The sequence below is a fragment of the Meriones unguiculatus genome, chromosome 6 (genome assembly GCF_030254825.1).
Source record: "Meriones unguiculatus strain TT.TT164.6M chromosome 6, Bangor_MerUng_6.1, whole genome shotgun sequence".
Lineage (NCBI taxonomy): Eukaryota > Metazoa > Chordata > Mammalia > Rodentia > Muridae > Meriones > Meriones unguiculatus.
The window spans coordinates 53,659,103-53,674,200 of record NC_083354.1 but is presented as its reverse complement, the minus strand read 5'-3'; the positions used below and the strand labels follow the sequence as shown (position 1 = coordinate 53,674,200).

The following is a 15,098-nucleotide window of genomic DNA, read 5'->3' as shown; positions in this document are numbered from 1 at the left end:
GGTTTCTGACCTGACTTCCCTGCCTGCTAAACTATAACTGAAATAAACCCTTTTCTTGCCCAAGTCGCTCTTGGCCACGGGTGTTTTATCTCAGCGACACAAACCCTAACTGTGATAAGCAGCTTTTCCACTCTTTACCAACACTGTGCTACAGCTGGGTCAACAAGCTATTCCCCCATGCCCTGGTTTTGCCATGCTAACTAACCCAAGCAAGGAACCTGACTCTAAGCAGGCTAACAAGGTCCCTTTCCAGAGAATGCTGCTCCAAACAGAGCCCGCCCACTCACCAGCCCCTCAGCATATGTCTGTTTGCTCCTCCTCCACTGTACCGACCTCTGACGGACCAAGGTTCCATGTTGGAACCCACAGGTATCCATCCCAGAGACTGTAAACATGACCAGGATACACTGTCACTTCATCTTTGTCTCTGGGCTCAGCTGCTCCCCAAGTCACTCTAGGGCAGTGGTCCTCAACCTTCCTATACAGTTTGACACACAACTTTAAAAGAATTCCTCATCTTGTGGTGATCCCCAACCATAAACTTGTTTCCGTTGCTACCTCATAATTGTAATTTTGCTACTGTTGTGAATTCTGTGTTTTCTGATGGGCTTAGGTGACCCCTGTGAAAGGGTTGTTTGACTCCTCCCCCCAAGAGGTCACAACCCACATGTTATTCCAGTGACAAACACTACCTGCAAAGAATCAGTTGAGGACAAGGTCTGGCCTGCCATTTGCATTTTCCCTTCCTAACTCCAGGGCCTGCTTTGCCCTTGCTGGGACCTCAACCTGGGCTGGTCAAAAAGCGAGGCATGGGATCCAGTCCTGGCTCTGGGCAGGTGCCTCTACCTCTCTCAATGTAAAAGGGAGTTGAACCTACATTAGGGTAGTGATGGATGAACCCGTGCACTGAAGATGGTTAAGGGATCAAGATATGCCATTTCCACATCTGTCCTTCAAATGTTTATTCCTGTTCCTTGTAAGTTTTTTTTTTTTTGAAAATTTTTTTTGTTATTTTCACTTATGCGTAAGTGTATGTGGCCACAGGAGTGAATGTGCACCACAGGCACACAGGTGTCCATGGAGGCCAGAAGGTGCCGGGTCCCCTGGAGCTGGGAGTTCCAGGCAGTTTGGGCCCCTCAATGTGGGTGAACTTGGATCCTCTGCCTCCTACACTCCCTAACCTCTGCCTTATAATGTCTTTAAAGGTATTCTCTTCAGTGTGGGATCAGGAGTGCTGTTACCCATGGCCCCAGAAGCACAACGAGCCAGTCTCCCTCCCCCTCAGCACCTCAACAGCAGCAGCCTTTCTGACTCTTGCACACATGCAGTTCACCGGAGTCAGCATCTTCTCTGAGAGGCACCACCCCTGTCCCGCCTCCACATGGCTCCAGTTTCTCTCTGTTATCTAAAGGACTCTGGGTTCTCTCTTTCATCCATCTGCCGAGGGATCATAATGATCTGCTCTCACAGCCACTTCCCACAATTCCCTCAGTCCACAAAACCATCTTAGTAGCCCATCCTCCCGTCTCCATGATGTACTAGATCAAAAAGATGTCTGTGGTAATTGCCCGTGAAAACCAGAACCACGAGAAAGAGCCTGTGGTTCTGCCATGTACTTCTGGTCACTTGTGTTAATGGCTGGGCTGGGTCTCGTTTTATGGGCAGTGGGGAAGGGCAGAACCACACCTGAGGATCAGGTGCTTGGCTTATGCAGACAAGACTGTATCAACAGTTGAACCTCAAGTTCCTTTGTGAACTTACTGCGCCACAGTATCTACCTTTCGTGTTGGCCCCATTTTAACATCGCCTTATCACAAGCCACCTGAGGTGGTAAGTCAGAAAGGCTCTCTACTGTGCTGGCTGCCTGCACGAGCCAGTGGACCACAGAGAGTATGGCTCCGGGGGGGGGGGGAGGGGTTGGGGGCCCAGCAAGTCCTATTAGGCTGGCGCCACTTACAACCCAGCTCCAGCATTTGCCACAGGAGCTTAAGTTTATCAAGTACTAGAGTGTGACAGACCCCTCAGTGGACAGCGCTTGACCAGAAACTCACATTCCTCAGAGGGCACTGGGAATTAGGGAGGAGACGGGATGGGACAGATTGGCTGCTTCCCAACAGGCCCACTGTGATGTGAAGACAAAGGCTTCAAATCACGATGAAAACTGCTAATGACGGTCAGAATGGACATGGAAAAGAACCGTGGAAAGAACCTGGCTCTCTCGCTTCTTGCGTCCTGGGTTACCTCCAGTCCAACTTTGAGAGCTCAGTGAGGGCTACTGGCGTTGACAGAGGAAGTGGCGGACACAAATCTCTCTGGGGATCTGAAGGACTCCCAAAACCAACCATGCGAGACAATACAGAAACCACTAGATTTGGGCTAAAAACACAACACACTGACAAGCAGATTTCCAATATCACCTTCGAAAAAGGTTAGCAAATCTTTCCTTTTTCAAATAAAAAGGGCTGGGTGGTGATAGCGCACACCTTTAGCCCCAGTACCTGGAGGCAGAGGTAGGCAGATCTCTGTGAGTTCCAGGCCAGCCTGGTCCACAGAGCGAGTACCAGGACAGCCAGTGTTACACAGAGAAACCCTGTCTCGAAAAACAGGGACAGTCCACCAAGTGGGGAGAGGTCTGGGGTGGGGAGGCCGGCTCAAGGGGGAACTGTGTGGATGAGGGCACAACCAACACAGACTACCCCACCCTGATAGCTGCCTGGGGCTGGGGAGGAGCAGAAGGGATGTGATCCCAGCCTCCATTACAGGAAAGACAAGCAGGGAGGGCCGAGAGGTGATAGGCTCCTTCTAAACTGTCAGTCATAGAGAGCTATTTGTTACGGCTCGCTCCCATCTTTTCTCCTGCCTGGTCTGGATGAGGCTGGGGAACCATTCCCTAGCCACCAGTGTGAAGAAGACAGTGAGATGGACCACTGTTGGGCTCCCTGGATTTCACCCCCAGCCTCTTCTCCACCAGCTTCTTCAGACTTGAGGTGGGCTGGGGGGCACTGCTCCAGGGACCTCAGTAGGGGCAGGAGTCCCAACCTCAGGTCAGTAAGGAGTAAGGTGGCACGGGGCGCAGCTGGGGTACATACCCCATCAACTCCAGCCCTCTTGGGCTCAAGACGGACTGACTATGGCAGCTTACACATAAAGTGGAATTATCTTCTTACTCTGTCTCTCTTTCCACTTAGTCTTGTGCTCTACAGGCACGCAGAATTCAGTGACTAATATAATTTTTACTAACAAGTTTTGACAGCTGTTCCTAAAGTTGGGAATCACACCCCCTCACACCCATATACTCACCATAAAATGGACCATATATAGTCCATTAACAGGCTACAGACAGCTCTCCAAAGAATGAGATCTATGAACTCCTACATGCTGTCTGTGAAAAGCCTGGACCGCTGTATACAGTACAGTCACCACTCCTGTGTCCTCTTATAAAAGATACTGCAATAGCACTTTTAAACACAATTTTAAACAAACCTTCTGTCCCTTCATCAAATTATGAGAAATTCTCTCACATCAGAAGCAAAGAGGAATAGAGTAGGGAGGGAGAAGAAAGCAAAAGTAAGACTTCTTTAAAGGAATTTAGAAAAAAATCAAAATTAATTAACAAACCCGGTGAAAACCTCATCCAGTGGCAGGATGGAGATTTGATAAACCCACAGTCTCGCTTTCAGTTCCTCATTATTTGTGGAGCCAGCTCACAGAAAAGGAAGAAGAGAGGGAAGGAGAAAAGGCAGGGGAAAGGTGGGGGGAATCCACTGTGGCTTTCAGAGTCAAATATAAGTTAAGTATCTAATCTGAAAATACAGAACCCAGAATGTTCCAGAGCCTGTAAAGTGGAGTACTGACATACAGTGTATGAAGAAAATCCTCACCATGAAAGTGTTTCACAGTTTCGCTTATGAAAAACATTGCAAAATGCCTGCAGGTTACATGCATGAGGTATATATGAAACGCCAATGAACTTCATGTTTAGCTCTGGGTCAGATCCTCAAGACATTCATTCTATTATGAATATGCAAATAGTCCCCAGTCTAAAAGGAGGAACACTCGGCTCCTAAGCATTTCAATTAAGAATGATGAGAACTGTGTACCGGATGTTAGACCTTTTACGTTTTACGCCCGTGTGCGCGTTTGTGTGTGTGTGTGTGCGTGCCCATGTGTACACGTGCACACATGCCGAGGTGTGAATGTGGAAGTTGGAAGATAACCTGTGGGAGTTGGTTGTCTCCTATCGTGTGGGTTCTGAGAATCAAACTCGGGTTGTCTTGGGGGCACCTTTATCTACTGAGCCACCCTGCCAGCCAAGAGCCTTGCTCTCTAAAGGTTTCAATCTCTAAACCTTGGCCTTGGGAACACACACACGTCTTCCAAATGCCCCAGTTCACGAACACTGCTAGAGTTCATGCCTTCCTTCATAAAATGTACACAAGACAAAGAACAGAGGATGGCCCAGTCCCCTGCCTGGGTACAGGCTCCAGGCTGTTCTGCAGCCAATGAGCTTACTCTCAGATACCTTTATCTAAACTTGTGCTAAGCAAGACCATGTATATCAGGCACAACAGGCCTTGAGGGGCTGCCATGGAACTGATGCACACAGCAATAGATGTCTATAGAGAGCACATGAAGCCGAGGGAGTAAGAGTCTATGAGCAACCAAGGGCAACGTTACTGCTCCTTTCCTGGCCCCTCTATGCAGAAGCAGCTGAAATTCATGGGGCTCCACGAAATGCTGTTATTGTCTTTCCCAGTAGACAGGGGATCCAAAGCACCACAGGGCAGGGGCAGAGTGCGGAGTCTGGGGATTACGAGAAGAATGCTGGCTCTGCTGATAAAAAGGCACCAACAGAAACACACACACACACCACCCTTTTCACAGAGCTGACTAAGCTTGGGACTCTAATTCTGTCCTCCTGAGACATTCAGGACACCCCAGCTTCTGCACAGCTCCTGTATAAGCGGCCCTACCCAGTGAAGGCTGTCTCCATCCCCTCCTATCTCCCCAGGATCTCAGCTTTGGCCCTCCCTCCTTTCTTTTCCCAGGGAAAAATACAGCTGCAGCAGAGACTCAGCAGGATGGGACTCGCCGTCTCAGGCGCCAGGGAAAAATGGCTTTTCAAACAGGAGTGGAAAGTTTATTTATGCGAGGCTGGTAAATAATTTCTAAAATCTGAAAACACTGGCTGGGCCAAACCAAACAAGGTCCTTCCCAGCCGAGACTGCACGATGATGAACACAAAGCCACAAACGGCGGCCGCAGACTTAGTCTTTCCGAGACCTGTGACCGAGATCCTCTTTGGACACGGCATTGCATCCATCCAGCCTTCAGAGGCCTCCAGCCATCCGGTGCACCTCAATCCTCACCCCACCTCTCTTTCCTGCGCTCTGCCCCACTTCCTTGCCCTGAGCCCTCTTTTCTCCTTGCCTATGTCCTGGACATTTCATTTCCCTCAGCTTGTCCTATCAGCACTGCAGGAGACTGAATGAATACAAGGATGAACAAAGCACTGCATCCAAGCCAGACTCCTGGGTCTCAAGGCAGAGTCACTCTGTCCCACTAGTCCCTCCACACAAAGCCCTATGCACACCACGACACTCCAGGCTTTGCTTCTTCCTTTTGGGACCAATGCCTGCATCTGGACCACCCCCAGGCTTTAACTGCATGAGTCAAACAGCCTGAGTTGCATCACTCAGAGTCATCCTCCTACCAGTTCACACTGCCTGAGCTGCACCCAGCGTTGCTTCTTAACAGGGACTTCTGGGCTCTGCTCCCACCAAGAGTCAGATTCTGTAGGGAGGACCACAGTAATTTTTTTTTTTTCTTGCTTAGGAATGTGCGTTTTAAACAAGATCCCAAGGCAGTGCTGATCTGAGCCCTCTGACAGTCATGTTGTGCAAACACAGAACTGGGCTGTACACTCTCCCGAATGCTGGCTGCATGGTGGCGTCTCTGCTGTTGGGGCTCCCTCTTGCTCTGCCTCTGCATAGCCTCCATCTGCCAGGACACTCTTCTCTAGTGTCTTCCCCAGACAACTCCTACTCTCCCCCGAGCACAACCTCAGATGTCCCCAGTCCTACAGTCCCTCGAGCACGACCTCAGGTGACCCCTGTCCTACGCTCCCTCAGGTACGACCTCAAATGTTCGCTGACGCCCTAGCCTGGATAGGGTTCTTGTCCTCTATCCCACCCTGCCACATGTTATATAACCCTTTACCAACTCCACCAATCAAGATTTCCGCTTTACTGAGGGGAAATTAAGGCATGGAAAGGCAAAGAGCTTCTCTGATCTCAGAGCTCTGGTTAGTGGCAGGACAGGGATTTGGTTTGGAGTCAGGCTCCAAGGTCCACGCTCTGTCCACTCCACCATGGCCTGTCCCTTGCCTGCCCAGCATCACACTACTCCTCATGTACCTCTGCTGGTCAGTGAGCTGCCTATGGTTCCAGAAGGACTGAACTCCCAGCCCAGCGACAACTCACGAATGTTAGCTGAAGAACAAGCTCACTCACACATGCGCTGGGTCAGTAAGGAGAGAGTTTAGGGTACAGACTCTAAATGTGACCGGGCCCACTGACCTGCCTGATACTGTACTCCTTGGACAGTGACCTTCCAGTGTGTGACGATGCCTGTGGGAAGAATACAGCACCCACGCCTCCCTGATAGAGCACTCAAGTCCTCGGAAGCTCTATTGCATGCAAATGTGTCTCTGTGTCAATCTGGGTCATACAAAACAGGCTAACACCGCTTGCAGAAAGGATGCTTCGGACACTGAAGACAATCCTGGCTTTCACTACTGCAATGAGCCCTACTGTGGTCAACTGGGGCCCTGCCCGGGAGATGATGGCTCTCAGATAGGAATGCCAAATGCACCGTATGGATTAACTGTCTGCCAATGTGCTCCGATTAAACGCAAATAGACCGGTGGTAAATTTCAAGTCTTCTTTCACCAAGTAGCTGAGGTAACGTATGCGCTGACCACCTTCTGGAATGCCGCAGTACCATGAACGTGCACTCTGGTGGGGTTCTGATTTGCGTGTAGACTTACAGTCAGTGTGCGGCTGTGGGCCAAGGGTTTCCCCAAAAGCCCTCAGCTCTCCAACAAACTTGCAGAACAACAATACTCAGCTCCATTTTGTGAAAGGAACAGTCACGGCCATGAGCCAGGGGCTTTCCCAAGAAGTCTACGTTCTCATACCAACTTTAAAGGAGGAGCACCAGGTGACCAGGAGGCTGCCACAAGCCAAGGACTTTCCAGAAATGTCTCTTCTTACGCCAGCCTTGCAAAACTACGATGGCTAGCTGTCTCACGGAAGAAGATGCAGAGCGCCAGCTGCCTAATGAGGAAGCCAACATTCAAATCAAGGCCACAATTTCAGAGCCCGTCTCGGCCTGTCACACCGCCATTTGGGGAGTGACAGTGAGAGCATGGAGAAACGAGCACCAAAATACACAGTGAAGAAATGCTGCAAAGAGGAAAGGTCGGGGGTATAAATGGACGGAAAAAGCAGAAACGAATGATTCGGATGTCTTCACGTCCTAATAACCTTTCCATGTCGTAACAATGGATTCTTAAAATTTGGGCAGTTATTTTCTCACTGTACATATTTCAGCATTAAGAAACTGAAGATAAAATAATAAAAAACCCAGGTAACTTCAGTAAGGCCATCAGCGTATGTAAGCCATCGTTATCCGAGGTGTATGGGTATTGAGAAGCCAGATACAGCACCTTAAGCTGTGCGGGCCCCTTCTCCGCTCCCTCTACAGTGCTGAGCACACGTACTGAAGAGTACTTGAAGCCTGATAACTCGGCACTCTCTGCCCTCGGGAAGACATGCTTATTGAAACAATCCCATTTCTCAATCCCAACCTGCATCTAAATGTTTGCATAACATGAGCAGCAACAAGAAAAGTAATCTACAAACAAGATGCAGTAAGACACGCAAGAGCTTCAGCAAATGAAACCTTACCTTTCAGGTAAAGCATGCAACAAATTACAACCGATAACTCCGTATTATTTCAAGCAATAATGTCACCATCGTGTCTTTCAAGAATCTGTCACAAGGAGCAATAAAGACAGATGCCCATGTCTTTTAGGGTGAGAACCAGTCTTTGTTTTGTGAATCAATAAAGCCTCTTACACTGTAATAATAAGCAATCAATAAAGCAACCAAATAAATAAATAAAACAAGTAAAAGTGCCATTTCTATAGAAACAGGCAGGTCCCAAAGTCGCAGTTTACCTAGAAGGAGAAAGGCAGCACGGACGTCCATTTCTTAAGCTTTCTGAACTGCAAGGTACTCCAGAATAAAGAGCTCGGGGCCAGCCAGGCCAATTTATTCTGCAAAATTTTCCTTAAAAAAGTGTGGCTGAAAAGCGGCCCTCCTAACACAGACGAACATTCAGAGGCCTACGGGCGAGACACACAGGGCCATTCAGTGCCACGCAGGCCAGCTCATGCGAGAGGTACCTGGGGAGCACAAGTCAGCCACAGTCACCTCTCACAACCCGCCCGGGGCTCGGGAGAAAACTCCAGGCTGACTGCAGGTCCCACCTCCTTCACCGAAGCATGGAAATTTTCCAATGAAAAATTACGAACAATGAAACCACTGAAAGCCAAATCCGACTTTCTGGAAAGGGTTTCTATTTTTGCAGGTCACTGGCCATCTGGAGTATTTCTGCACATCTACAGTCACCTCCTCTTGACCACTTCCAATACTGGAAGGGTGAAGTAAGTATTTTTAAGCCTCTTCAGGGTTAGAATAGCCTGTCACGCGCACAGAGGTGAGCCTACCCATGTACCACTCTGGAGGTAAACCAGGCAAGTCTGTTCAAAGCTTCCTTTCTTCAAACCACCCCCTCCTGATACCAAGTCTCCCCACATTCCTCCACACTCACCACATCCCACTTACTGAGCCACCTGCTCCTCTTTCTGACACTCGAGGTGAAAGAGAAATCTCACCTCCCCACAGAGCTCCTGGGGGTGACAAACACTTGTCCTCCGCCCATCAGGGTGGGGTGGTAAAACAGAGAAGCCAGGTGACCGCAAACATAGAGTTCTCAGCGTTGCATCAGCGCCTCCTCAGTTTCCAGGACACAGAATCCAAAGCAAAGGAAAATGCTTTCAGCATAGACATAGGTTCACTCATGCATTTGAGAGATGCCCACTCTGTGCTGGGCATGAGGGAAATGTCACAGTGAGGCTTCGTGACTAGTGAAAGGGAATCCTGATACCTATCACAGAAGCATCAAACCCCTGGGAGCAATGGAAGGTATTGAGAGGACAGGAGGCAAGGGCTGAAAGGATGTTAAGAAGAAGGGGAAGAGCTGGTCCATGCAGGGTGGTTGGGGTGAGCACAGGGAGAGACTGGTTCTTTGGAGGGGGCCAAGCAGAGGGGGGAGGCAGGGGACAATGGACCACCACTGAAGAGCCACCATCAATGAGACACTGGGGCAGGATCTGAGCTCCAGGATAGTCCCCAAGTGTGGGGAGCACAGATTTGGGGTACAATGTGAGTATAAGGATCCAGTGGAAAATGAAGGACAGAGAGGCCCCCAGACAAGCTTCAGCAGAGAGTCCTTACTTTGCTACCTGGGGGCCCTTACGTGTAGCCTCTGTCACCCAGGGGCCAGGTTTCCCACCAGTGACCCAATTTCCCCAACTTGTCCTCAACTATTCCAGCCCCATCAGTGACTGAACAGAAAACAGCCACTCAGTCCTCAAGGGACCAAATGTTTCTGCTCAGCATGAGGAATCAAGATGGGTCCTCTCTACTTTGGGGATGGATGTCAATGAAGACTATGGGAATAAGCAAATAGCTTAGGAATGCACACACAAGTCCATAGGATGTATCATGAGGCTGGTGGCGTACGCCGAGGGCTACAGAGTGAGACCTGGGCTCAAAGGAGGAAAAGGTGTCAGTATAAGACTCCCGCGTGCAACCATTCACCGTGAGTACCAATAATGAAAAAGCTCCAGGGCTTGCTTGCTGCCACAAGCTCAGGCCCTTAGTTCCCTGGTGAAGCTGTCTACCCTCCTTCACACCTAAACTCCCCTCTGTACTTACAGAACTGCAGGCTGAGGCTCAGGAAAGCCAGCAGCCCAGCCAGGGCCAGCAGCACCAAGAAGCGGTTGCGGTAAAGCATTATTATCTGGTCTACGTCCTCTTCATGGTTTCACCTCCAAACGGAAGCCTTTCCTGAGGAGAAAACAAAGGCGAGGAATATTCAAGGAGAATGTCAAGTCCATCACCCGGAAGTAATCCAGTCAGCCCATGCCCTGGCTGAGAACAACACTTGCTCTGTAAGTCTTTGCCCAAGTAAGAAGACTCTTCCGAGTGAAAAGGGCCCACTAGCACCTCCCTTATCTGCCATCAATAGCTGAGGAGGCTGTTTAGAGACACGACATTCCAGAGAGAAGTGCAAAGAATGTTCATTGAGCATGTACAAGGCCACAGACAACAAACCCTGCACATGGACCAGCTCACCCCATTTAAGTCAGACATTCGTCTTCAACTCCTGATGGAGTGTGTTTGCCAAGATGACCTTGCCCCTGCATCCTAACCTGGGTATCAGCCATTGTAATATGTCCCATAATACTGCTTTCAGGGATGCGGGGCTGTGTTCCTACACTAGCCAGCCCCATCAGAGGTGCGGCCCATTCTGGACCACTGAGCCTCTTGGCTACAGTCTGGGGTCTTCTTGCAGCCTCCCCCCTGCGCATTCTAATCTTTTCTGACCACATTAGCACTGCGTAACAGAACTTTTACTTTTTTAAATACGGAGTAAGATCCTTTGTTTTCCATCCATGGGGGAGGGGGAACGCGTACCGTAATTTTATTCTGTCAGCCTTACATTTGAGGTTTTGTTTATTCTTTGTGTTTGGGGGATGTGCGCCTGCGCAGGTCAGTGGATGGCTTTGTTCTGTCCTTCCTTTTTTTTTTTTTATTCTTTGAAGATGGTCTTAAAACATAACATTAGTAAGGCTGAAAAGTACAGTTTAAAATGGACAGTTTTATAAGGGTCCTTTTTTAACATGGGTCCCGAGAATTGAACTCAGGCCACCAGGCTTACCTTTACCTACTGAGCCATCTCACCAGTGTTATCAGGCTTATTTTCTGGTTCTCACTGAGATTTTAAGTAGAACCGTAGAACTGTAGAAGCTGGAGACCGCATTTTCCTTAGATTACCTTCTTAAGATTCTAACAATAAGATTATAATATCGATTACCAACCTGAGCCTTTTCCACAATCTCCCACAGATCCCAGCTAGGCAAGATCAGACAGAAGCTCCCCTGCTAAAGTGAAGACAGCCTGACTGGAAGTATGAGAGGCTGCTGAACTGCTCGTGGGTGTGGACTGGCTCAATAGACTGTGAAAAAGTACATCTACTGGGAGTGAGGCAGGAGCCAGAGCTTGGCACCCCTTGCTCTCCCTTCCCCTTCCCCACAGCCCTGCACCTGTCCTTTAGGTGGTGGCCTGTCAGAATTTTATTTACCAAGGGGGGAGCTTTTGCTAAAAGACACATTAAAACACACTGACACAAATCAGAACGCACAGCAGAGTGGGCCAGCAGGAACTCCCGTCTGCGGGAACAACAGACGTGGCTCCTTGCTGGGCAGCGGGCAACCTTCATGCCATCCTTCCAGGAACCAGGATCTTCTCACTGCTCACAACCATCCACCATGGTGCAAGCTGGCGCCACCTGTGTCCTAACTGTCACCTTGTTCACAGTCTGCTAAATTGCTATGTGCCTTTCTGGTGCACAGACAGGAAACTGGAGCCGAGAGCGAGAAGTTACTAAGAGGTGGTGCCAGGGGGAGGCCTCTGTGGCTCTAGAGCTCTTTCTTGTGGCCTCAACATCTACACACTGATTCCAGCCACAGCCCGATGGTGTCTGAACTTCTGTGCCTTCCTTTTATGGCTGTGGGTCTCAGAACCCCTCTGCACCTAGTCTTTCCCAACTGGACTTATTGTATCAATGATCTAAGACAATGATTCTGAGGGGTATTTTTGTTGTTGTTGTTTCTGCTTTGTTTAAGACAAAAACAAAAACAGATATCACCATGTAGCCCAGGCTGGTCTCAAACTTACAATCCACTTGTTTCATTCTCCTAGCTAACAGCCATGGTGATCTTTTTAGTTTGGGGCGGGAGGGGGCAGATAAAGATTGTGTAATGGGAAGAAAGGCTTAGCGCATCTTCATATCATCACGTGAACTGGAGCTTTGCTTCATGGTTTCCTCTGTCATCTTCTCTTGTGGCTGATGCCATCTTTGAATGCTCCCCTCCTCTACGTGGCTGTCTTCTAGAGCTTCTACCTGGGAGGGCAGCACTGGGGGTCTTCCCAAGCTCTACTGTTAGAGGGTCTTATGGGCCTGGCTGCCTAATGATGCTGTCTGTCATGTCCGACATCAGCAGCAGCCTGCTTCAGAGAATGGGCTCAGTGCCACGGGGTCAGACACATTACAAGCCTGGTGACTGATGCCGATTACTTAACCTCCCTGAGGCTGTTTCTCATCTGGAAATTTGGACTAATTGCCTTAGGGTGTTGTGTGGACCAAACTCAAAGCTAATAAGCACACTCCCTGGCATGCAGGGGACTGGTATATAGAGAAAATGGCTTATTATTAACTTTGCAATTGATTTCTTCCTCTAGGGAAACAGTTTAGGGTGGAGTTTCTCGACTCACTTTTCGGTTCCTGTTGGATGGGTGAACACTCGACATTCTTGTGTTCTGATTTGCAGCTCTCCCCCTGATGTTCTCCCTCAAATCTGCTCCAATCAGGTCTCTCATTCAGGAACTGAGATTTAGGAATCTCACTGTGCTGGCCCAGGAAAACTGTCCTTGACTTTTGGGTCCAGATGGCATCTCTTGCACCAGGACCTCCCAGGCTAGACCTGCCTCTTGGCTGACCCATGCTTTGCATGTAGGAGACAATGGCTTTCTTTGGCTTCTGGGCTCCACCTGGCCCTTCATTAACTTTCTGTCCTGAGCCCCTTTGGGGATTTCCCACCTCGGTGACTGGCAGAACAGGCTGCCAGAATCGCTCCATGTGTCCTACAGTTTCTCTTGACACTGACTTTTCCTAAGAAATTCGCCACGGTGTGGCTGAGAGCTGTTTTCAGGTGGGCGTCAGATAGCAGCAACTGCTACTTGCTGTGCTAAACCCAGGTTTGCAGCATGATGCATTTCTTAGTGCAAAGGCTTCTGATTCCTCCTTCTTCTGTATCCATGGACTGATGTAACGGGCTCCCAAACTGACTACCAGTTTAGCCAAGAGATTTGTTTTAGATAATGGGAATAGAGCAGATGGATAGCCTGCAGGGGCTTGTAATGCATTGGGGCTGGGCTCTGGGAGGATTTACAGGTTTATCTGCTGAAGGATGACAGATCATGTGGAACCAACAAAAACAGCCCCTACTGAGGCTTTCTCCAAACAACCAGCCTGCCAATCATTATGAATGAGGGTACCCTAGACCACCCAGCTCAGCCAAGCCTACAGGCATCTATTGGTGGAATCTTTCCAGACCAGAGGAAATTCAAGGCCAACCCACAAATTCACATACAAATATAACGACTGCTGTTTTAAGCCAGTGAGTTTTGGGAACTTGATACAAAGCAAAAGCTAACTGATGGAAAAGAGAAAGAGAAAAAAAAAAAAAAAAGTCTTGCACAAGGATCTGCACCCCACGATGCCATCCTCTATCCTGTCCACATTCCTCAACTTGTTGAGTACTTTTGGAGAAAGGGATTGCATTTAGACTAATGTAAAACAGAGAAGGTATGCTGGGTTAACCAGATGGCTGAGCTCGTGTAACTGCTTTGCAGCTCTTAATCTCCGGACAGCTGTCATTTTCTGCCTACCCTGACTTTTCAGTGGGAATATGCCCCATGTTTTCTCTTCCACACGCACACACTTCACCCTGGTTTCTGTGCCCTATCTGACTCTCCAGCAAGGTCAGCGTCTTGCTGGTTCCAGTTGTGCTGCGTCACATCCTCAGGCTCTGCACACAGGCCAGCTTGAGGCTGACTAAACCCGGAAGCAGACACACAGCACCTTCTGGTGTCCATTTCATTCTCTGGAGTCCACTGCAGTAGAAGATGTGGTGGATGGAGACTACGCTCTGTTCTTGGTCTTTAAAATAGCTAAGTGATGTTGTCAGGGCCCAAGATCGGCAGGGATTTGAAGACAGTGGTATACAACTGTAGCTAGGATGCTGAAGGTTGAGTGTGTGCTTCCTGGGGAGAGGGGGAGGGATGCTGCAGGGACTCCCAAACAGGGACACTCACTAAGTTGATGGGAACCCTAATGGAGTGGAAAGGATGAGGCTCCAGAGGCCCCTGGATCTATGCTCCGTTCCCAGCTCTGCTGCTAATTTTCTACACGCTCTCAGGAGAGACTCACTTTGTTTCACTAAGTTGTGAGAGCATGACGTTTCCTGGGGATAAGAACATGAACGAGCAAAGGTGGTGAGGAGTAAGCACTGCAGAAGGCAAAACAGATGGCACACGGAGATGTGCCATGCCTGACTCTCCAGAACTCCCTGGTAGAACTACACAGACGCCATGCCTACCTAAGCCCCAAATTCACCCTCCAGAACTGTGGCTCCTGCTTCACGCTGTGCATTCTTCTCAAGATCCTGGCCGCTGGGCACTTCCCTGTTCACTGGCCCATGTCCCTAGCCATCAGGGCAGGCAGCCAAACCTGTAGCCCCATTCGTGGCTCCTCTTCCATAGCAAGCCTTCAGCTCAACTGCTGTGTCCAGCCATGCCCAGGGGTTTTCATCCTGGAACGTATGCCTCGGCTTGTTAGTTCCCACAGCAAAAACTCAAAGATTACCAAGGATGGCTGCTGTTCTGCTCTGCATCCAGGATGCAGCCTGGCTCATCCAATGCTCTCTTCCCCTTTTGCTATGCCAGCCAGTGAGGCACTTGGTAAGTCATGCTGGGTTTCCTTCCTGCCATCTTCACGCGCAATACTGCTGGGGGGGCTACTGCAGCTCCTCAGACACCCTATCACACTCACACAGGTCACAACTGCCTCAGCCTAGAGGGAAGCCTATTACTTGATAGCCCAGATAATCAAATCCACAGGAT

General features: G+C 49.4%; 1 protein-coding gene across 3 annotated transcripts in view; it reads right to left on the bottom strand.

Annotated features, from left to right (window-relative positions):
* The window catches only part of Pxylp1 (2-phosphoxylose phosphatase 1), a 66,778-nt gene that overhangs the window by 24,451 nt on the left and 27,229 nt on the right, over positions 1-15,098 (bottom strand). For all 3 annotated transcript variants that reach the window (XM_060385462.1, XM_060385461.1, XM_060385463.1), the window contains exon 2: positions 10,068-10,199. In XM_060385462.1, coding sequence (XP_060241445.1) covers positions 10,068-10,146 — 79 coding nt within the window. In that variant the 5' untranslated portion in view covers positions 10,147-10,199. The remainder of the gene's footprint in view (positions 1-10,067; positions 10,200-15,098) is intronic.